The 24,626-nt window shown below is 39.7% G+C and overlaps 1 protein-coding gene and 1 long non-coding RNA gene across 7 annotated transcripts in view; one reads left to right on the forward strand and one right to left on the reverse strand.

The window, feature by feature from the left end:
* Positions 1-905, forward strand: part of LOC123980096 — a 3,187-nt gene extending 2,282 nt beyond the window's left edge. For all 3 annotated transcript variants that reach the window (XR_006827373.1, XR_006827374.1, XR_006827372.1), the window contains one exon: positions 1-905. This exon is cut by the window's left edge and continues 700 nt beyond it. This is a non-coding gene — a long non-coding RNA (uncharacterized LOC123980096).
* A 1,403-nt stretch (positions 906-2,308) lies between these two features.
* mtm1 (myotubularin 1) overlaps positions 2,309-24,626 on the reverse strand; it is a 37,430-nt gene continuing 15,112 nt past the window's right edge. For 3 of the 4 annotated variants that reach the window (XM_046064315.1, XM_046064314.1, XM_046064313.1), the window contains exons 4-16: positions 23,571-23,665; positions 21,548-21,658; positions 20,520-20,621; positions 16,466-16,549; positions 16,015-16,164; positions 14,556-14,741; positions 12,648-12,830; positions 12,361-12,516; positions 11,487-11,534; positions 11,250-11,342; positions 10,310-10,423; positions 10,013-10,189; positions 2,309-8,251 (exon numbers count right to left, since the gene is read on the reverse strand). In XM_046064315.1, coding sequence (XP_045920271.1) covers positions 8,057-8,251; positions 10,013-10,189; positions 10,310-10,423; positions 11,250-11,342; positions 11,487-11,534; positions 12,361-12,516; positions 12,648-12,830; positions 14,556-14,741; positions 16,015-16,164; positions 16,466-16,549; positions 20,520-20,621; positions 21,548-21,658; positions 23,571-23,665 — 1,694 coding nt within the window. In that variant the 3' untranslated portion in view covers positions 2,309-8,056. The remainder of the gene's footprint in view (positions 8,252-10,012; positions 10,190-10,309; positions 10,424-11,249; positions 11,343-11,486; positions 11,535-12,360; positions 12,517-12,647; positions 12,831-14,555; positions 14,742-16,014; positions 16,165-16,465; positions 16,550-20,519; positions 20,622-21,547; positions 21,659-23,570; positions 23,666-24,626) is intronic. The other variant, XM_046064316.1, reaches the window with a different exon arrangement.

Raw genomic sequence — 24,626 nt, forward strand, 5'->3', positions numbered from 1 at the left:
TACATTGTTGGATTCTAAGGCACAAACTTAAATAACAGATGAACATGTCAGTTGACTTAGCAAATACAGGAATGATGTATTTGGGTTATAGCCTTATTATTATGTTATATAGAAAATGCTCTGGATATTTAAATGATAGGCTAAATGATAACATAGATGATAGTCACATCAACAACTTGGTCATACCATTGACAGTATTCACTTTAATACAGCTGACGTGCTACTTTATTCGCCTTACTTTTAGATTTAATATCTAATTCATTCTTATTTTGGTTTTCTTTTTGGTATGTCCTTTGTATTGTTTGTTTTTCTAAATATATTTCTGTATGTTATCAATTTTCTTTTGATTTCATTTGAAAGAGGCCTGGCCTCTGAGCAGCCCAGTCCAGTTCTTCCCCATAGACTGTAGAAAAGAAGGTTCCTCCACACAAGAAGTTTGTGGTGCTGGTGAACTGTGCTGCCTTACACAGAGAGGCCTTTCTATTATTTAGCCTACCCTTGTTTATAGGAATGGGGTGGACTACTAAATCAACACCTCTCTAAAACAGTTTCAGCAAAAACTCAACATTATAATCTTCATGAATTGCTTTAGTTTTAGCAAGGTGTACCTAATAAACTGGCAACTGAGTGTAAGAATAAATGGTATGAGCAGATAGTGTTTGAATGGCCATTGAGATGTTAGGGAACATTTACTATTATTTTGGATCTTATAAATAAGTTCTATTTTACATGACTTTGTTTTATTAAAACACTTCATTTTATAATTTTTGTTTTGCATTGCTATTACATATAGGGTACTTACTGTGAATGGTGAATCTAGCAGAAAAGTAAACACTGACTGGGAGGAACCTGTCAATAAACTGTTAAAATGGTGTTTGTATGAAATAAACCTGTTCAGTGGCTGAGGGGTGACTGACTTTATCACTGTCAATGAGAAATGAAATAAAGACACACAGTATTAGTGTCTTTCCCCAGACTTACACAGATCAGGAACTGTCGTCGGAGCAACAAGCCCTTAAGCCCAAACCTGCAGAAGCGCAGGTTTATTGGCAGCTGAATCATTACAAAGATGTTTTATGGTGAAGCCAATACATTAACTCACTTCCAAATACAAACTGTTTTCTTTTTATATTTATAATGAAAGAGTGCTAATACAGGGCGGCGCGGTGGTCCGGTGGCTAGCACTGTGGCCTCACAGCAAGAAGGTCACGGGTTCAAACCCCGGTTGCCCTGGCCTTTCTGTGTGGAGTTTGCATGTTCTCCCCGTGTCTGTGTGGGGTGTACCCTGCCTTTCGTCCAATGTCAGCTGAGATGCCAGATAAGCGGTTGACGATGGATGGGGTGTTGATATAATTGTGATTTTAATTCACAACCTGGATACTGGATATTGAGAAACTGAGATGACCTGTTTATGTAACAATGTAATTTTCACAATGAAGACTAAAGGTTTGTGCAAAAGAAACCCAGCCAAATGTAGCTTGAGATACTGTCAGCAATAAGACCTAAACTCAAACCATCAGAGCCACAACATATGGCATTTCAAGTGTCATCCGAACACTAAAACGGATTAAATGATGAACTGCAAGAATCACTTTGCAGAAAACTGATCATACAATCAAAACGCTGCTTTGAAAGAGACGAGGCTGAGCTTTTATTTTCATAGCAGGCTTATGGCAATGACATGCAAGGGACTTTTACCTTGCATGTCCACGGAGATCTTCACCAATCATAGTCTCTACCTAATCTGACCACATTCAAATGACACCCTAACACAGGAACACATATGAAATTATGTGTTGTTATATGTTGCCCTGTTGCATGCTGGAAGGATTCCCAACACACCTGCCTCGTGTAACTGCATTAACATGATCAGCACTTAGCAAATCATACAAGCTGATCATGGTTTCTGATGCATTTTTGCCTTTATTTCATAATAAGAACACTGTTATTCATCCACTATTAAATTCATCCTCAGCCTCCATTCAAAGGACCAAATTAGCTGTGTAAGAATAAACAGGATAATTTTAACCTAATAGCACGTTAGCCTGAACAGGTTGAGATGGGTTTGAAGAAGATGGTCCAGGACCATTCTAGATCAGGACTATCCATGAATCCCTGCAGGAGTTTCATTCTAAACAAGCTAAGTTGTTTTATTTTGATTTCTCACAAAATGTATCTTGTACACACTTTTCAGCATTTTTAATCATCGCATGTGTTGATGCAGTTAGAAAGGACCATTTTAAATAGCATGGTGAACACACATTCTCACATAATTAAAGGAACACATGCAAGGAGCCAGAGTCAGAAATCTTTAAATTAATTTAATCAGTAATATTTACATAACAGGAGCCATCCAACAAACGGTGGAGAGGATATATCATGATTAAAAGAAATATATTTGAAATGTATATTATTTTTACTTTCCCTTGTTAATGTCAAAAAGATCCTGAAACACATTTCATGTGTATTCATTAAAAGCAGGCTATATTAGGACATAAAACCCCTCAAACCATATTCCCCTACATCAAAGACTCAAACTGAAATGAACAATGACTGAGTACTTCTCAGATGCATCATCACAGAGCCAACATCTAAAAACTGAAGATCCATCAGAGAACTTAGAGGAAGATGTCAAGGTTTGTGACAAGTGAACAGTATCTAGAAGCTTCTGTCTTTTCATCCTGGGTAAACAAATACAAACCAAAGAAAATGCCCTCAAAAATACAATTTTTACCAATGGAGCAGAAATCCACAATTTATACCAACAATTTCTGAACCAATATTACTTTCCTTTTTATAAAACGGTAAGATTTTACACTACATAAAATATTTGTATTTTACAACAATAGAACTTTAGGCAGTAAAATAGGTTTTGACTGAGGTAATTACATCATGGTGCTTGTACAAAGTAAAAAAAATAGATTTTCATCTGTTTTTCCCTAAAAACATAACCACCTGACCGACGTGCACTTTACTGATGCGGTCACCTCTCTGCCTGTTTCATCCACAAACCTCCTCAATGAGATCAAACTTTTCATCAAGGATGTCAAATACCTGTCAAGAGTATCAATTTGGTAGAACCTGTGTTAATTCTCTTCTCCGTGAACATAGGAATCAGGCTGCACTCTAATCTGCCCACTCTGACCCATCCAGACATGGAACAGAGTCATGTTTGAGACTGACATCTTTGCAGGTAGACCAAGTCCTATTCTTTCTTGTAAGTTCATTAAACGATTTAGCAGCATCTGCTCTCCAATCCTTGGAATTATATTAAAGGTCGGGTTACACTCAAAACTAGTTAATCGAGAAGAGTTTATAGTTGTTCTGAAAGTCGACATGTGGAGCGAAAAACCTGACTGTCAGAGATGTGACATTGTTTAAATATGGGGACAGCACTGACTTTTCTCCTGGAAAACATTCATGTTTATTCACATGAGTGAACATGATGTGACACAAATTATTGTGTAAAGAAAGAAAAAAGAGAACTAAAGTGAAGTTCAGACCCTTGCTCCTTTTTTACCTGTCAGTATGTAGGGGGGGGGGATGTCAGATTGTTGGTTTCAGAAAAATGTAATCTAAAAATACATGTCACATTTAGCAAGAAGAAAGCAAGTTGGAGTTTGACAAAAGTCAGGCAACTCTTAGATGGACTGGTGACTGGCTTGCTAGCTGACAAGATGCTTATAAACAAAACAGCTTTGGACTAAGCTAGACTGCATACGCCATCTCTGTACTAAACGTACTGACACAACTCAAATCCATCTTATCTGGCCGTGGGGTTTCACATAAACAAGGGCCTGCAAAGTTTTTCTTGCTACTGTGTGGTCTATTACGGATTCACACAGTGTAGGGTTAGGGAGCAGCATGGAATCTTTCCAAATCTGAGGATACAAGGCATTCTCAAACATGACCCAGGACACTTAGAGTATGTCTCTCTGAAGAGGTGAAAGTGGTTCTCACAAGAATCAAGGCACAAATCTGGACATGACCTGATACACTTCGCAAAATGACTTATTGCACCTCTTCACAACGCTCACACTGTACATACACTGGATGATCTGAATGCATTGTTACTCCACCTTCTGGAAAGCCAATACATTGAACACACTGGGGGAAAATTGACTGGAGTTGGAGCTGGTGTTTCTGAGCCTTTTTGACTCAAATGTCTTTCACCACAGAAAGCTTAGTGGGAGGAGCTATTTTGGGTTTCAAGGGTTCCAAGAAGTAGTGTCCCAATCTGTGTCCTGTGAACATTAGACATAAAAAGACTACAAGTCCCAGGAGTGTTTCGATAGTCAGGAGAAGGGTCGGCTGATGTGCCTTGACCAGACTGTAAAAAAAATGTTCCTGTATCTATGAATTCACCAAAGTAAAGGAACTCTTCTCTCAGTATGGTCTCCATTAATAAAGACTGCTGGGCTATTGCAACACAATATTCATTCATGAAGGTTAGGTCATTACAACTGTGTATTTACAGTGGAACCACTCTATTAGGAAGCACATCCTTAAAATGGTCTGCCTAGTTACATATTTTCTTAACTTCTGGGGTCTTGTAACATAATACTTATTTGAGGTCTAGACCTGCTCTATATGAAATGCGCAATAAATTGGGCCTCAAAGCTAAACTACCACCAGTTCCTTTTAATAGTTATCCATTGGTTTATTTTTGTTTTCAGTGATGTACCCCCTTGCCAAAATAACACACAAGTCAGCATAGGCATATTACTAAATTTCTCTTGATTGATTATGATGTGCTGGCAACACAAAGAGCCCCACACTTCAATTCGAAACTTACAGTACTCCAGTAAATCAAGCTAAGCTGCCCAGGTTGGAATAAGAGACTGAGGACTACCAGACATTACTCCTTAAACTGAGCAATTATGATGGCAGAGAACTTCAACTCAAGAGCGATTGTAATAAACAGTCCTGTCTCTATCCCGACAGAGTGAATGATACAGTGCATACATTTAAAATGGATGTTTTAGCAGCATTCATTATTTTTCTGTCCAAGTTTGTATCAGCTGTTTTCAAACTAACCAAAATGGGAGTCTTTTGAGTTAGCAGCAAAATCCTAATATCACACTATTATATAAGTCCTTTAATTCCATTGTCATGATAGAGAAATCAGATTCCGTTTCCAACAGTCCTCTTTTATCTGCGCACACACTGTTGTCCACGTGATGTCCTGAGTTTGACTCTGCACACCGTTCTGTGGACACCAGCCCCACAACGGCACCAAAACCCAGAGACAACTATAAAAGCATGTGCTTCTTGGACAGGTGTTCTTATCAGGGAATTTTATGGAAGCCCATTAGAACAAGCAAAATGATAAAAATAATCAGTCAAAATGAATAATGACATAAGTCAACTCTAAATTGTGAATGTAAAAAACGACTAACATATAAAAGGAAATCTCAACTTTGACTGACGTCATCATTGAGTCCATCCTCACCTCCTCCATCACCATCTGGTACACTGCTGCCAGTGCCAGAGACAAGGGCAGGCTGAAGCATATCTGCTCTGCTGAGAAGGTGACTGGCTGCAATCTGCCACCCCTCCAGAACCCTGAGGCGAGCAGGAAAGATTGTGGCTGACCCCTTTCTCCCTGGCCACTGGCACAAACTGTATAGCTCTAAAAACTAGCAGACATATTGTACATACATTTAATACTACTTTCATATTTTTTTAATTGTACATTTTGTATTTTCCATCTTCACTTTTTATTATCTCGTTGTGTTTATTGTTATGAACCAAAATACCAAGGATAATTCCTTGTACATCAATTAACTAACAAACCTGATTTTCTGATTGTGAGCATTTGAAGCCATGATGCCATTTTGACATATCATGAATATTTCTATTTTTGTCATTCCTAGCATTTCATTTTCATTCTTTTTCTGGCAGAAATGATCTTCCATAGAATTTCCTATGTGAAAAATACATTTTATTTGTCAACAGTTAGTTTCCATATAAAATTTCCCTTAATTTTACAGCTTTATCTTGTTTTTTTTGTTAAAGCTTTCCCCACCATTCCTATTAGTTACATGTTTTGCACCAGCTTCAGTACCGACGTCTCTGGACACTGGCAAATGTAAATAGAAAATTAAAAAACACTTAATTCTTGCCTAGAATTTTCCTTTCTGATATAAAACTGGCCTATATGTTATCAAATTGAAATGTGGGAAAAAAACGTTGTACATAAAGCCAACACCTGTCCAAAAGGTACATGTGCTTTGAGATCAGGGAGGGAGACAGTATCTAAAAGCAGATATACAAAAAATGTATTTATGGGGAAGTGAGCGCTAACTGGTTCATTTCTGCTCACTGTATGCTGGTTACAAACATCTTGGCATGGTAAGGCCATCATGGAAATGGGCTGGATTCTCCATCTAGGGTCTGTGTTTAGTGAGAACATAAAAGTACAAGAGGTGATCCAGGATCAGAGGCCAATACCACTTCATTTCCCTACACTATCTTGAGCACCTGAAATATATTTAAAACCTCATCAAAGCTGCATTCATAAAAGTTCATTTCTAATCAATTCTAATAACCAAACTCTTGCTTGTGGGCTAGAACTGTATTTGCTCTGTGTGCCATAGCTTAGGAAGTGCTGGAAAATACTGCTTAGGTGAGCTTAGCTATTAACAATGGCAAAACATACATGACAGAGACAGCTCTAGCTTTTATCCTCATGTCGTAAGCAACAAATTCCACATCAATCCGTCCAAATCTGTCACACTTGATATGCACTTAGCGGGAGACGTACACTGACATCCACTGTAGACAATCCCAGCTTCCAACTCCGCTGCATGAACTCTGCAGCAGTTCTAATCAGTTCCTCAACGGACAGGGCAACACTCAGCAGCAGTGCAGCACGTAGGAAGAAGCGTGAAAAGTGAGAATTGTACCACATCTTGATTACACACAGGACACTAATGGTTGTGTAGCAGGAGAGAGGCAGAGACAGACCCTGTCTCACCTAGCAGTGTTCTGACATCTAACTGTGAAATGTGTTGTGTTTCAAAGGAAAAGTATTGTTACTATTCCGCCAGTGTCTTGACTTATCCGAGTTAATGAGAACACCAAGATCAGTGGGTAGGTTCATGCTGTGGTTAGCATAGCTTAGCAAAAAGTCTGGAAGCAGGGGAAACTGCTAGCTTAGCACAGACAAAAGTGAAAAAAAAACAAAAAAAAAAAACAGCTCCTATACCTTCAGCTGACTTGATGTGTGAAAATGCAAAAGTCATTTTCATAGTGTGACGAGTGCAGTTCAGTAATAATAATGGATAATAAATCATCATCAATCTTTAACATTTATTTGTGATGACTTTTAAACATTTTGCTTAAGCTAGCACAGGCTAAGCTATGCTCTGGAAATGTCTTTGTAGCGGAAGCATGGAGATGACTCTGCTGTCAGTTCCTTTATTGGTCAACAACACAGTACACTTGGCAAAATAATTCTAACTCCAGGTTCACATACTTTGCTTATCAGCAGCTTTCAACTACAAAATGCGAGTAAGTGGACCTTGATTTAAGATTATTTTGTCAAGCCACTATTCCCAATATAAATCTAATCTTTCTGGCTCAAGCAGTATGGTATCTTGTTCTATCACTGAATCTATAGGTAATATATGTGGTTCTACTGTGATCTGATTAATACATAACCATCAACAGCGCGTTTTCCTGTTACGTTTTTGTCAAGTCAGAGCATAACGTACACCTACATGTGTGCCTACACACACCCACTGCGTGTCCTGTGTGTTCAAGCCCTTGGACTGAAAGCCACTGAATGTCTTTAAGGCTTCACTGTATGATGCGTGTGTGTAGAAAAGTCTTGTAACAAGGCTGTACTGTGACATATTGCATAAATCACCATCATTATCACTATGGTGTTAGAATTAACCATCAAATGTAAATCTTAATAGGATTCTTTGTTATCCACAGTTAGGACTGGACAATACTCATTAATTCCCTGCGTGTGTGAGACTGACAGAAATCGGTGAAGAAGACATAAGTGCAAGTCAACAAATATATCTGGGGGGGGGGTCACCAGCCCTCAGAGGGGAGTTTGTAGGTGTGTGTATTGCTGTGATGGTGTGGAGGTGGTGGGGGAGGAGGTGTTAGGAGTGGGATTGTTAGCCAGACGGGAGGAAGGGGAGGAGTCAGATAGCTGCAGCGCCTCCAGTTTCTTCAAGTACTCGTCTCTGAGGGCCAACAGCTCCTTGTAGCGCTGCTCCACCGGACTCTGCTGCTGGAGTACACACACACACACACACACACACACACACACACACACACACACACTTGCATGAGACTGTACAGTTTAGTGCATTTTCATTATGTGGTGTGTCTAAAGACAAAATGTGTGTCCCCAGTGTGTCTTAAGACCCCAAGACCCATTTGAATTTGTCTCCCTTCTTGACGTCATGGACGAAGGACCTCCTCCAAACCCTTTTTACTCTCTGTAGCACAGACAATCTCTGCAACCCGTGTGTGCTAATCCATTTTTTCACTCATATTCTTTGTCTTTTTAATTTCTATCTTCATAATAACAAATAACTGCTGTGTCACGCCACCGTCACAAGACAGCAAGTTGTGTAGTCTGCACAAGCCTTTACAGAAAGTGCTTTTATGGTTATGAAGGAAAGTCAGTAAATATTTTGGTTTTCCCTCTGATGTCCTCCAGCTGCTCTGCCTCAACTCTTAATTTAAGGAGTTTCCTGATGGTCAGATAACTTATTGCTACAGTTAGACTACAGACAGACAGCTTCTGTTTTAGTTTGTTTGTAACAATTTGCTATTAGCCGAGCTACATCGCTTTGCTTGTGTAAAACAAAGCGCAAAATAAAATATCACTTTCTACATGCTTGTTGAACAGATGTCTTTACAAAAGTACAACAGATAAAGTATCAGGGTACCCCCAGGATTCTCAAAGTTAAATTTAAGACTAAGACCTTTTTAATAGCACCTAGGATGAAATTTAATACCAACTTGACTGCCGTATAATGAAAAATCTGTATGATTTTAAGCCCAAGAAGATTATTTACAAAGTTATATGAATTTAATAAAACATTTTATTATAATACATTAATATTTAACACACTAAAGCTTTTTGGGGTGTGTTTGTACTTTGATAAGTATCACTTTCTGTTGAAAAGTGGTGGGGACAGAGGTTCAAATTAGGGGTGTGATGATACACTTGGCTCACATGCACGATTTACAATATTGGGTTCACGAGAACAAGACAATATTTTAACACTATTGTGATGAAATATTCAATGCTGAAATATATAAAGAATGCATATTGACATGCATATTTGTTTCTTCTATATTTAAATTGCATTGCGTGTTTTCTTATTGTGCAAATAAACCTTTCTCAAAGTATTTTCATTTGTTTTTTTTAACATTTCTTGTTTCGAGCCATTTTTCAGAACAAATTTAACAAATGCTTCAAAAAAAAGTGATGGAAACGTGTTTTTGTGCGTTTGTGTGTGTAAGAGAAGGAAATGTTGAATCACTCTCCGCTCAGATTAGGCTATAACTCGAACACTGCAAAGATCTCACCACAAATCCACACGTTAACTTCTGCAGCTCGGATAAAGTGCAGCTCACAGTCCCAAACAGAGCAAGTTTGCGCCTCAGTTTGTAACGTTATATTTTTTTTAAATTGAAACTCTACATGTCACGTTACCACTTGGGCACAAACTTAATGCGTTTCACAGCGCAAGGTGGGTCCACTTAAATAATTTCACGGCGCTAGCTGGTGTTGCATCAGCAGTCTTTGTGATGCGTTAATGTTAACATGTTCATACCACCATGAAAACAAGATTTTTCGTCAGCACCAATGTAAATGATGACACAGGTACTCTCAACAAGACAAGTAGACAAGACAGGTAATAATGGAGGAGCCACCTTAAATTACTGTACTGGTGCATATTCAGAAAAAACTAATCACATTACTACAAACCAACTGATACGCTGGTATGTTATAACAAACACACTGAAGTCCTACCTGTTGCCGTATGCGTGGGTTCCAGCGAATGTAGTATGTTACCCACAGCTCTAGGTGGCGCATGCTGGCGACAGGGTAGAGGACCCTGCCAGACTCCGGGGTGTAGAAGGGGTTTAAATAAATTTCCATCTTACTGTTGACCAGAGACCACAGAGACACCGTCTTTGACCTCACCTCCTGCACAACACAAAGGGTGTAATTAGGATACAATTAAAGCTGAAATGCACTGCAAAGTAAAAGAATGCTTGCATTCATGCTGTCGAGCGACTTAGAGCAGGCAGTAATGACCAGTCTTACATGCTGGTCTCGAGCACTCTCACAGTTGTACAGGAAAGTCCCAAAGCGACAGCTGTAGAGATGATCCAGGATTGTCAGCAACAGACGCTCATTAAACTCAAAGGCTGTAGGAAACTGAGAGAGGAGGAGAGGAGAGGCCAAAGATGGCCTCAGTCATGTCAGATCTCAGATCAGGGAACACTCTTTGGTAGAATAGTCTTTAGGTCTCTGCTGCCACTTCAGTCTTTCTAACTGCATGTGTTGTTCGCAGCTGCTTTATGCTGTATGAAAAGTTTCTCCTTCAGTTCATTTAATGCCTGCAGCCATCTGAAGGCAGCAGGAAGCATGCTGTATGTTGAGAACTTTCAGTTATGAAGTGCTGTGTCATAGTGCAGTGCCATTACGCACAGCTATCTACTTCTTTCATTAAAACTCATGCAAAGGACAGCAGGCTGCTACAGAAGACCACACACCTCTACTCACATCAGACTGGTCCGTTATAACTGGCCCTGATGCCCTCCTGAAAATCTATGCCCTTTGGCGCCCTGCTCTCTGCCTGTTTTGCTTTGCTTACTATTTATCCATGAGAAACAATTCCAGTGTTGCATTGGTGTTTAAATTGTGTTTTTATTATTAAATTATCACAACCGCCGATTTACAGTCACCTTCACCCAGCCCTTTTGCACACTGAGCTGCTGCACATAAATGAACCAAACTAGCAGACGCCCACACTGTCTGTACACCCAAGACCTGCTGCTCTGTGCGCTCACATGCATGAAACAGGGCCGTCTTTTTAGAGGGCCGGTTTGTGACATGTACCGCTACCTCACGTAACAAATGTGAAGGGGAAAAAAAAAATTATCCGTGTTTTTACAGCTCCTATGTGACAAATGATGTAAATACCTTTGAGGTTACATTCCCACATGAGCGCAGCTCGATGATTCACATGTATTAAACCTACCTGTTTAGTCATCTGCCATACACAGTCAATGAACTGAACAAAGATGGGTGATCTGTCCTGATCTGCATGGTTCTTGTCACCGTGACCTATCCTCTACACACACACACACACACACACACACACACAGAGTAAATTAATTAGTAAAATATGTGAGCGTACTGAATATGAATTCATATTAAAAACACACAAAGCTGAGGAAGATGATTCTGAAGACAGGACTTTACTTATATTACTTACTGAGGCAAACTTGTGCCCAAAGCTGATCCATTCCTTCTCGATCAGCACCTGAAATAACACAAGAAAATGTTCCATACATCAGACTCTTCTCCATTCATTTCACTAAAGCTTTATTCCAAAAGCCAGACTATTAAAAAAGTGACACTTTTATTTGTATGTACTGTAAAAACCACTGTATATGTACAATTAAAGCTTACAGTGCTGCTCCCAACCATTTTTCTCTTGCATAGTCTTGATTTTGTTATTTTATTTTTTTATTTTCATTTTTTATTTTATATTTAGTCAAACTAATCTTGTTTTTTTATGTTAGTTTTGGTAAACTAAAAGTATGGGCATTTTGGTCTCATCTTAGTCAAAGAAACTGAAACTATTTTAGTAAAGATTTAGTCATGATGGTTACATTGTGCTAGTCAGTCTAGTCTAGGCAAAACCAATAATAATTTATTTTACGTAAGATTTTATCTCATCATTATCTGATTAAACACAGCCTACATACTAGTTGGCTTACTATAGCTCACAAACCCACCTCAGTGTTTTAGTGATGAGCCTTAATGCGTCTCTTCAGGTTTGTGGTATTGTTACCAGCTACTCTATGCACAGTGTATTTGTTTTTTTCCTTAGCCTCACTGTAACAAAAATAGGGTCTTTATGTTGGCAATTGTATTTTACATTTTATTGTCATCTGTTATAACAATACTGTATGTTAATATGGTTAGTTAGAGTTAAATGACGTCAGTGCCACGTCGTCTCGTCAAAAAAACACATAAGGTTTTTGGTGAACATAATTAAGTCATGGTCTTTGTTGACAGAATGAACCCTGCTCTGCCGTGGATGAGCAGTTCCCTGTCATAATGTTGTTTGTGCAGTTACTGACCTGGAATCCTCTGAGAGTGCGGTAGTGACTGTCCAGCATCAGCATGGCCAGAGAGGTGAGCTGAGCCGTTCGGTCCCAGCCGTCACTGCAGTGAACCACCACAGAGTTCCCACTGGAAACCTTGTCTGCTACTTGGATGGCTCCTGACAACACCAGCTACACACACGCACTCAAATTGGGCCAGGCTTTGGACTTTCAGAAAATAACAGTACTGACAGCCCATGAAGGCAGAATACGAATAAAAATTATATTTTACACCTAGATGAAATAGATATTATTTTTCTTACCTTAACATGTTCTAGCCAGTGTGTAGACTCTAGACTGGATAGCCAATGAGATTCCTCCACATTGGGGTAGACGATGTCTTTGAGTTTCTTTAGGGACTCTCTCATGACGTGGATATTCTGAATGTCCAGGAAGATGAGCTCTGCGTTTTGGTACTCATCACCCTCGTAGCCTCCTCCTGTGGCCTGGGGAATAGCAAAGACGGTAAGAGAAAATACAAGACAAAACTAAACTGCTTGGCCAGTAAAGATGAATGAAGGAATGAACAGCATGCACCATACGATCGAACATTCACACTAATCCCGAAACAGATAATCAATTATAAGAAAGTTTTGATTCTATTCTGAGTAATAAAACCTTCAATATTTTTATTATTTCTCATTTTACAGCTTATATTAGCATGTCTACTACTAAGAGAAACAGATAAGGGGAAAACACTGTTCGACACCCCATGATAACAGAAGGCCCTGACACACATATCTGTTCAAGTGGTCATTTTTTTAATGGTGATAGAGATGATTTTATTCTGATTCTTTTGTTGGATATCAAAAGATTTGTGAACACAATGGGCCTTGTGTAAGAACATTTTTACTTTTGGACTGCTATGGCAACTGGCAGCGCTTGTAGAAGCAGCAGCCGGTAGCGCCTTTAAACTTCGCTACACTTTTGTTTTTTCCAGCTTTATTGCCAAAACATGTGTTACCTCTGACATAAATACAGTCATTGGAAAATGAAGATGGGTTTTTAGAGTTAAAGAGCAGCAGAACATGATCCACTTGGCCCAAACAACGGGACCAGGCGCCACGGCGGGTGCCGTGATCGCTCAGAGGAGAGAGAGCCAGGAGAGGAGCATGCTGGTCTTAAGCTTGGACTTAATTCTGCTCCTCAAGAGCCGGTCTGGATAAAATGGGACTCATATTGACCAGACAACAGAATTCAGAGACTGTTGTTCCTACATTGTTACAGAGACCTGCCCCGAATGAATGAATGAAAAAATGAATGAATGAATAAATGTAACAATAACTGTACACATCGTTTTATTTTAACATATTTTAGCAGGATGGAACAACAAACTTCACTTCATTAAGCAGCCTTGTGCTGGATGACTAATAAACCTTGTATCTTTCTCCTACTTTTCCTGTACAGTGGGCATGTCAGATTCAGATACTGTGTACATGATCTGCTTAAACATGATGAATGTCTTCTGTGTGTAAATGACCACATGTTTCGTGAGAATAATTAACAGGCCAAGCCTCCTGCCCATATGTCCAGAAGCATTCATTAGTGAAATGATGTTAAAGCCCTTTTCAGATGGGAAGCGATTTATGCCGTAAAGGTGAGCTGGTGGGAAGGGAGGAGCTGGCTATGTGAAAGGTGGAGCGACAAGCTCGTCTCACGCACACACCCGCCCGCTGCTGGAGTTGAATTGTGTTGAATGTGGATCAAAGCGACTACGCAGGCAAAGTGAAACCCCCCCATCTGAAAAGGCCTAAACAATGTCAGCAGGGAATAGGGTTGGATTGGTGTGTTTTGTCTGCAGAGTTGGGGCTCTAACACGTTTCTCATTTTCAGGAGCACAGCCCATAAAAGAAGTGGATGTAGCCACGTGATGTCACCCATTGTTTGGTGGACCACCGTTTTGAAGTCTTGAGTTCGGCATTCTGGAGAGAATGGAGGTAGCTGGCTCTGTTGGTAAGGTGTTGGTAATTCACGTTAACTGTGAGATTCATTGGGATGCTAATTTTAGGCTTAAAACAAAATGTACTTGAAAAAAACTGAACAGCCAACGTGTTAGAAGGGTTGGGCCGATTGGCAATGCCGATCGGCCATCGCTGATGCAATGACAGACATCAAAATGTTGAGCCAGCATCGTGAACCAGACATTTTTCAGCAACCATATTGTTAGATACCTTGTTGGCCACAGCGTTGACGTTGGGCCGAGCGTCGTAGATGGTGAGCTTGGCGGTATCGTTTGCCTCTCTGATCAGGTCCAGGTAGCGCTCGTCGTCCTTGTTTCTTTTCCCAGACATACCCACCAGAGGCTGACTGCAGCGGACGATCACTGCCTGGTTCTCCCTGTGGATCCAAGATAGAACCTAAGGCACAAAGACACATGAAATTTTTACAGCTGCCAGTCAGTACTGTAGGAAATAGAGTCACTGTCAGGCAGCTCCTGATGGCAACACAGTCTTCCAGGGTGACGAGCACAAAGCAAAGAAGACAGCTTCACAGGAATGGGCTCAGCTCACGCTTATGTGATGATGTGATCGTTTGAATGATCCATATGTATGTTCAGTACGTTTCAGGTTTCAGAGGCAGCAGTCAATTCATCAGTTTGAATCAATGAGCACACTAGATGGTTACTTCTACACCAACCCCTCTGATGAAGGCAACTCAAAAGAGTCCCCTCGGGCTATGTACTGCTCAAACAACCACTGCAAAGCAAATACTTAGTTAGGGTTAGTCCCTGGTTGGGAACAAGGAGATGGGATTTGTTTGCAGCCTGAAAGAAAGGACTGCCTTCAATATACTCAGGGCCACAGTGTGACTGAAGAGGCTCACTGCTGACTGACTGTTTGTTGTGGAAAAAATAATATAAGTATTAGAGTGTATATTCTTGAGTTCCTTTGTTATGAAGTCAAAAATGATTAATAAAAAAAATTATAGGTCTAGTCGTCAGAAAGTTCAGTAATAACAGCCAAAAAATGAGGAAATGGCACATGACTCAGATCCAAGGCCCTGCTACAAAGCATTCACCTCTTAATTTCACTTCTGCTCTATATTGGCTTTATTGGTCATTTTAACATTTTATTTCTGTGATTTAATACACTATTAAATATGGATGGGAGCAATAATCAAAATAACAACAATAAAAGTCAAATCAGTTTAAAAAGCAGATTTTGAAGTTGAAGAGACCAGATTGTTAATTGAGGTTTTAAATTGTTTTATAGTCAGAACACGACAAATACTTCAGTGGAGCACTTCAGAACAAAACAATAATGATAAAATCAAGTTAAACCTTTTTTCAGTACCTTGTCCTCAACAAAATAAATCTCAATAAAAAAATTGTGTGAATTCGTTTGTGATTCTAATCAAATCAAACATTTATTGAACATTACATTGTTAGTGAGTGAAATGATATCATAATAATCATTATTTTATTGCCCACTTAACAAACCAGCAATGACTTGATCCTACCAACATGTTGCGTCTGTGTATCCAAAGCCTCATACATCGGATTTCTCCATGCCATTCAACTAAATGTAGACACTAGTAAGTGGACCGTGAGTTCAGATTTTTTTGTCAAACTCAAAATTCTGTACTCATGCTAATCTGGTTCAGTTTTATACAGATCAGTTTTGCACTCACCGGTATGCGTCCTCTTGACCTGAAGGCAGCCACTCTTCTGAGGTCCTCCTCTTTACTTTTAAAGGGTACAGCCAACATAGTGGGGTAGGTGTCACACAGCTCATAGTTCTTATTGATGAATGTAATACGCCACTTGTTATTAGGTAAGCCCTACAAAAGGTAATGATGATCATCAGTGACTCATTCAAACACTGTAATGCTTTTAATGCAAATTCTACTTTCAGTTCTGCTAAATGCTTTAAAGCACTTAACAGATTGGTTCCCAGTACACTTCTGACCTGTTTTACACTATATTGGAACAATTAATTTGAACGTTTATGAATTTGAAAAATTTACTGGAAAAGGTCACACTACCTCCCACCTTCACCTACTTTTTTCAATTATTGGCATAAAAAGGAATAGCAATAGTGTAATTGCAAAGTTCTATTGCTGCACTTCTATTCCTCCTTACCTGCCGTCTGAACTCTTCTATGGGTTTGTAGATGTTCCAGCCATTCTCCTCGTACTTCTCCTGAGTCACATATGCAAACAGTGGCTGCAAAGAAGGAAGAGAAGACGACTTACAGACTACACAGTGAACCTTAACACACCGACACACACCCCCACACGTCAGACCAGGGGCAGCTTGTGTTCAATGCCCGCTGTTTTTAATCTGGTTTTATCTTCTTTTTTTTTATAAACAGAAACTCGTCTCATTATGATCATTTATGACAAAAATACATTAATCAGTATTGGAATGGAAAGTGCAGAGACTGGACTGAGAGCAACGGACCTGGAAATGATAACTAGCAACAGCATCTCCCGACAAAACAAGCAGACAAGCCGGAAGAAGAAGGAAGAGAAGAAAGCAAGCGGGGAAAAGATTGAAACTAAATCAGTCTGACACAAAGGCTTTCCCACTTCCCAGCCTGCTCCTGGCTAATGTCCGGTTGCTGGAGAATAAAATGCAGAAAGTAAGACTATAGCTCGCTCAGCAACGGGAAAGCAGAGACCGCTGTGCCCTCATCTTCACAGAGACCTGGCTGTAGTATTCTTTTAATGGTCCTGTAAATACCTCAATATAGAAACATAGGAGTCCCCTGAATAATGGAACAACTCTGTAAGTTTATGTTGTGACCATCAGTTTTATTTATCAGTTTTATTTATTTCACCCTTTTTCTGTCAGTTTGGTGTGGATGGCACAACATTACAGATAACTTAAATAGAGCCTGAGCACAACAGTGCCAAGAACCTATTGTATTATTATTCTAACCTTTGTTCAGTAGTCAAATTATGAGTTGCCGTGATGAAAGTCATGTAAGTTGGATCCGCCTGTGATTTCAAATGTTCTACTTTGATTTCCAGATGGATTCCAGCCCTCAGTCATTTGGTGATTTTGGTTTTCTTTGACCGTTGTGAGGTCATTTTGTTCTCAACAAATTATACAATGTAATATAATATTAAATATTTTTAACTTTGAACCATTTTGTTCATTGAGATCTAATGTGTGATTTAAGTGTTCCCTTAAAGGTGCCATAGAATTGTTCATATTTAATCTTGCACATGCAAAATAACCAGAAGATTCCCCTGCTACAGATTTAAACTCCGGAAATCGGCAAAAGTCGAGGCAGAGCAGCCAGAGGACATCAGAGGGAAAAGGGACAATATTTTCTCTATTAAATCTGATCCAGTTACAGTAAAACCAGTGAATAAAGGTGCGTATTTGTACAGTAATCAGTGAGGCCCTTTCACATATCAGGCCTCAATTCAGCTGGACTCAGCGAGGTGTTGCTAAGCCCGACCCCTTTTCTATGCTTGGGGAAGTTGGCTTTCAGGGAGGGAGCCATTAAAGAGACAGGAGCAAAAACTAAGTTTTTGGGGGGTCAAAGAGGTGCTGAGGAAGTGGACAGAATGAGAAAAATAGTGTGTTTTTTGAACATTGCATCATGTAAAACTTTTCTAGTAGAAACTAGTGCCAGACCGATTTATCAGCATCAGCTGTTTATAACAGCAGACTTGCTAACCTTCCCGTTTTTCACTGCACTCTCACGGCTTCCTCCCAGCTCACCACAGCATGTTTAATGTTAACTTACGGTAGTTCAGAGTTGGAGGCTGACAGACTCATTTGTCCCTGGTTCATCACTTCAGCTAAAAATGAATAAATGTAAAATGTACTTCTAAATATTCTCTACTGCTGTCCATTGCTAAATCAGCCACAAAGCTAATGCCGTGTTTATCAGTGGAGGAGCGCTAACGTTAATGAGCCGTTGAACTATAGTTCGACGTATTCTAAATTTATCTGCAAACCGTTTGTTTGTAGTTTTAGTCGGTGTGTTGAAAATGATTAAACCAGAGGACACGTAAGTAAGTGTGAGCTAAACAAGAATCTAACATGACTTCCTGCCAGATAAAGTTGCAGGTCCTCGTTGTAGATAGTCATGTAGTGTTTGATGCATTTATCAGCAGGTCACTGTATCATAGACTGTATGATTTAGACAGATGGTGTTTGAGAAATGGTTACTCGTACCTTTGAATTAAAGTGCGCTGGTAAAGGGATAAACTAGATGTGAATATGCTACATTGAAATTATGGCAGATTATGAATAAGGTAAAATACACATTCTCACTCTCTCCGTTTACAGATGGCTGAAAAAATTGCACCTTCCAGCAGCAAATATTTATTGATGCGCAATTTTTTCCATGTTGACACTGTAATTTATATTAATATAATCCATTTAGGAAAAGGTTCTATAGTCCACATACAGAACAGCTTTCAATATCGGCCTGTTCTAAGTGTAGTTTTTACAGGAAAGGGGTCTACTATCCAAATCATTCTCAAAATCTAAATATCAGTTCATAAATCGTCTCTCTTTATTTTATCTATATTATCAGCATCGGCCCCCAAAAAACCATCTCGGTCGGCCTCTAGTAGAAACCTATATATGAACATAAGAATTAGTATTCTACGGCACCTTAAATCTTTTGGAGCAGTGTACAGGTCCATTTTTAGCTGGAGCTGTTCAGTCTGAGGGAGGGAGAGGCAGAATAAGTTAAGGGTTTTCTTGTCTCCACTGGCCGTTTCCAGAGACGTAAATGCCGCCCTGGTAAGGCTTCTTCTGACAGAAATTTTAGCATACCAAAATTTTAGTCCAACAGATGTAGCTGTGGTGTGGGTGGGAAGCAGTGTGTCATGGCATATGAGGGGGATGCATCTCTGCATTTTAACATTTGCATGAATACTGAGCATTGAAACAAATGGAGGATGAGGAATGGAGGAAAAATGTGCCTTCTCAGCCAGTACTGCGTGGATTTAAATGGTTTGCTGCTATAAATACAGTCAGTGTTCAAGACTGGACGCAGTGGAGCATTCGCTTTAAAGTGACCCTCATATACACAGTGTCCATTGTGCTCTAAATTGTACAGGTGTTTTTCGTGGTTTGTTTAAGTAATGGTTCAAAGTATCTGAGAAAATGACACCTTGATTCCACCGGGCACAGCTCAATAACGTCACATCTGCGACATAGTTCCATATCCCACAGTATAGCGTTTTGTCTGCCTGATTTTTCTGACTTGCTTAGATTTTGTTGACTTGATAATATGTCCTTGTAGGGCTGTGTGATATGATGATATCCATCATTTGATGATAGAAAAACGTCTACACATTTACAATTATGCTCGTTTATTTCATTGTGTTGCAAATTCTGATTTGATTCTGACCATGATTTTGCACAGCGGTCCGTTGTTCCACTAGTTATATCGCACAGCCCTATGTCCGTGATTGTTGTGCTTCTACCATGGTTAAGTAGGCTATGTAGTAAATCTGGTTCTTTTTTGTCTGTTTTAATTGTGTTTATTGTTGATATATGATCGCGAGTTTTATTTTGAAAATTGACCAGATTCTCCGTGCTGTTTCTGTGTCTGCAGGATGAGCAGAATTCAGTTCAAAAGGTTTTATATAGCACCAATTTATAACAAAAGTTATCTCTAGAGATGCACCGATTGACCGGCTGGGGACTGGAATTGGCCAATTTTCAGCTCCATCGGCCATGAGTGGTGACCGGTAACATGTTTTAGGTGTGGAATTTTTTCGCCATGAGTGAAGAAAGCAATTTACAGACAGAAAGAGAGCTATCTATTACATTAGAACACTCGGAACATGGTGGATAGTTCGGTGCCGTCAGTACCACGGTGGTCTTGATCGGTACATGTGTTTCTGAAGGTCAAAGCAAAGTGAGCAAATTAAAGCAGTTTGAGATTAAAAACTAATAAGTTGGGAGAATTAAGTAGATTTAAAATAGTGAGAGGGTCCTGTAGGTGATGCAGTTTTGGAGAAATGTAAAAGTTATGCATGTTTTATAATCAACATACAGTTGAATGGACCCCAGTCAGAAAAGCAGATGCCAGATCAGCAAAAAAATTCTAATAAATATAAAATCAACCACTTTAGATTTGTGGTTGACCAACCCTATTTTACAGATAAAGGAAACCCCATCAGTAGATGGCAGTAGATGCTAGAAGCCGCCTTACCAGACCATGTGAGAGGGGGAAGGCATATCTGAAGAGGATCTCGAAGATATCTCTTCTGCTGTGACCCTCCTGCTTCAAGGCAAACCTCAAGTTCCTCATGTCCTGAGATCAGAGAAGACCAACAACACACACACACAGAAACACAAACAGCATTATTGGACGACAAGATTTGTCATTGCACACCTTTAACAAAGAAAGGATCAAAGTCAATGTAGGAGACCCAGAGCACTTGTCTTTTTTACCCACACATTGCCAAAACAGACATTATCCACATTGCAACAATGAAACAGTTCAGAGGTCATAGCCATGTGAAGCTAGCAGTGGCTAATTTAGGCTGGAGCCGTCTACAGGGGTGTGGTTAACTCACTCGCAGATTTTTAATTTCAAACTTTTCAGGCCAAACCTCAAATGACATCACTTGAGGATATTTATCATGACACAGCTCCCTCTGGAGACACAAGACGCATTTTAAAATGTTTTTCCACATATGCAGTAATACTCCTCAGCACCTATAATCTAGGACTGCAACTAAGGATTATTTCGGTACCATTCTGTTGATTATTTTTTTCGAAAAGTCAAAGATTATTTTGTTACGTCCTCCATTTCTGCCTCTGCTTTCCTTACTATTCAGAATGAACAAAAGAGTAGTGTCATCTTAGCCAGCACCATCCATGAGACCTTGTTTTCTCAACAGTAAACTAACAAACATTACAAAACTAACATTACAGTTGGCTAAAGCACAAAGCAGTTGCTAAAACTTATCCATCTGGAGTAGACATCAGCTTCAGGGGGCTTGCGTTAAAGAAGCTCATCGCCCTCGAAATATAGAGCAGAGACAGTAAGGGATTGCTCCTGTGCTGGAAAAGCTAATTGCCAAATCTCTACCGGTGAACACATTCCTAAGGTCGCACAGTTTGACGGTCATATCGCCCAACCCCGAACATGAATTTGTGCTTCTTGTAAACAAACAAATCAGCTGGCAGACAATGACATTCCTGATGCTGTACCACACACACACACACACACACCTTGCACATGATATCCAGGCCGTAGGAGTTCTCTCCTCTGCTCGATGCCCCACCCATCTTCTCCACCCGACTGATGGCACCCAGAGGAACGTCCAGCATCACAGCCACGTCCTACAGCAAGAGCAGAGTCAGCAAGTCGTTACGCACACCAAGATACCAAGATATAAAATGAGTCACACAGTCAAGCACACATGCCATTAACATGACATCAACCAATACCAATAAAGTACGCTCTACTACTTATAAATGGTGTGAATACTGACAAGGACTGCTCCCTTCGTTTCCCTGCATACAGTGTGCATAAAGGACACTACAGCTCAACCCCTTGCTTCTACCACTTGGCCCTAGCTAGGGTGTCCCGATTCTTGTTGCGATAGAGGGGTAGGGCAACATAGCCCTCAAATAGGCACACTCCAAACGGAAGGCTATGAGAAAGTTCCCAGACTGCAGAAGTATTTTCTTTGTAAAATTTACGATAGCCATGGTTATTCTTAGTTTAATGTCATTTCAACATAATACGAGATTTTCATCAAAACAATTCTAAAAAAAATAAATAAATAAAAAATAAAAAAAATCAAGCATGTTGCCTCAGTAGCCAGCTTCGCTAGTAACGTTAGTTACCTGAAGCTGTGTTTATTTTTAATTGGTGACTTGTTAGTTCGATTGATGTATGATATAACGTTACCATACGAGAGAGATTACCACAGCAAAAGACAGCTTATTGGAATCATTGTCATGGAGAAATCCTGTTAAAACTCTTCACTTCTCTTAACGTCAGAGCCATCGTCGACTCATCGTCGACTACTGATGACGTATCGGGTTCCTGAAGGGTTGTTCCATTTCATAGGCGAATATTTGGCCCTTGTAACCCTGTTTGCAGGACAAGAGGTACACTTGAAAACAAGTGGTAGGGGCAAGGGGTGAAATTGGATTGAGCGTAAATATACAACTTTGGATGCCCCGCATCTCCATAGCTAGCTTTACGTGGCAGGTCTGTTTGCCAGACAGACTTGCGTATCTGGAGCGTAAAAAATTAGCTAGTGAAGGTATTTAAATTCTTTAAAATTGTCAAATTATTCACTTTAAATAAGTTTTTAATGATATATATGGCAAAATAGTTTGTAATTGGAAAGAGAGAAGGTCTCCTCCAAACTTCAACTCCGCTCCACACGAGTGAAGGGAAGTCCTGCGTGTTGCTCAAAATAACAAGCTTGTCTGAAATGTCTTACAGACATGTGTGTATGACAAAGCAACACTGTGGACTCTATAAGGGTGCTTTCACACCTTAAGTGTTTGGTTCCTGTAAAACAGACCCTGGTGTGTTATCTGGTATTGCGTTAGAAGATGCTGTGTCAAAAATGTTTTGCCAATCAACCAATATTCCCTACTTGGGAAACAAAATGAAATATAAAAAAAAAAAAAAAAAAGGTACTAATATTCTTGCATACAGTCAAACTGGCACCATTAAAAAGCATCCCAAATTAGCACTTCCATTTAATGTACAAATGGATCTACAGACAACTATCACTGGATATATGTATGTCTTTTTGCAATTGGAGGTATCTGAAAGCCACACTGAATGATCTGTGTGTTTAGTTTTGACTGAGTTATGACTTTTCTTTAACGAGAAGGAGCACCACTTGTAACTCATATCCACCTCCTGCAGTATCTTTGCCTCAATAATCTCCCTCTGCACCCCCCTCGGGGGGTTTTTGGCTTTCTCCTGCTGAATGTCCGTGTCTATTATAGACCACATCATGTAACTGTGCCATCTGGAAAAATGAGTTAAGTTTCTGATGAGCAACACCCCCCATTGCTTTTGTATTAACAGACCCCAGCAGCAGTGCACGGAGTTAAAACACCACAAACAGCCCACAGAGAGATCACAGATGTGTTATTTAACCTTGCTGCTGGTAAACTAGTTAATGGCTTCTGTCTGTCAAACATCACCACCCCCACCCACACACCCACACTTCATGGGTATTGAGCCGTTAACTGGCCCACATGACTTTAGGGGACTCACAGCTTCTGAGCTCTTGAAGTAGAGTCTGTAGTTGGTGATCAACACTTTGCCTTTCACTGCTCCACTGAATGGACAGATGTAGATGATGTCTTTATCTGAAAATAGATGAATACAAACATTGTTTACTGATTTGACTTCTTAACCATCTTCTCTCATGATCTTACGCAGGCCTTGATGGCTCAGAATAGGTTCCTTTTTTTATATTAGCACTCAGGTTCATCATTATTGTAGATAAGTAGTGAGTGCTGTATGGGAAGAAATCAACACACATGCAGAAAAGAGGAAGCAGAAAAGGAGAAGAGAGACATCTACTCTGTGAGACGAATGAGGACAGTAAATGGCATCTACATCACATGTCAGCTGATCACAGGTGGAATCACTGTCAGAACGAGAGAATACCGACAGGCTGAGTCATGAATACAACTAACTTATGGCAACATTATGTGGCTTTCCAGCAGAAGCAGGTCCAGCTGTATTTAGTAAAGTACTATTCTGCCTTTCAGACTGATTGAGAGGGAACCGCAGTGTTGAGACGACTGCAGTTGCTTAAAGTTTTCACAAGTACTGCTAATGAAATTAATATCAGAGTTTTTCATTTTTCCATTAATTAACATTTTGCAGTTAAATGTTTCAAATGCATCTGTGTTTAATAAAGTCTTACACGATAAGTCTGGTACAACTTGAGTATTTTGTAGTTTCCTATTAGTAACAATGGCAATGTATTCACTCAAGTCTGACCGAGGAACATGGTGTCAATCATTAACATAGTCCAATTACATTATTGTCTTTCTTGCTGAAAGATCAAACAGTTGATCTCATATTTATGTGTAGAGTACAAAGCTGAAGACAGGATGTGGAAGACTGGAAGCAAGGGGAAAGAACTAACCTATGTCCAAAAATACACAGACGTTTTGAACCTGAATTATATTATACATTAACATATATACTACTTTATTAAATATATGCAGCACGTTTTTGGATTGGTCTGTATCTGACTTTTGATGGTCTTCACACACTAAGTGAACAGCACAGCTTCAAGGATTAGCAGGAACTCTG

The sequence above is a fragment of the Micropterus dolomieu genome, linkage group LG12, assembly GCF_021292245.1.
Source record: "Micropterus dolomieu isolate WLL.071019.BEF.003 ecotype Adirondacks linkage group LG12, ASM2129224v1, whole genome shotgun sequence".
NCBI lineage: Eukaryota > Metazoa > Chordata > Actinopteri > Centrarchiformes > Centrarchidae > Micropterus > Micropterus dolomieu.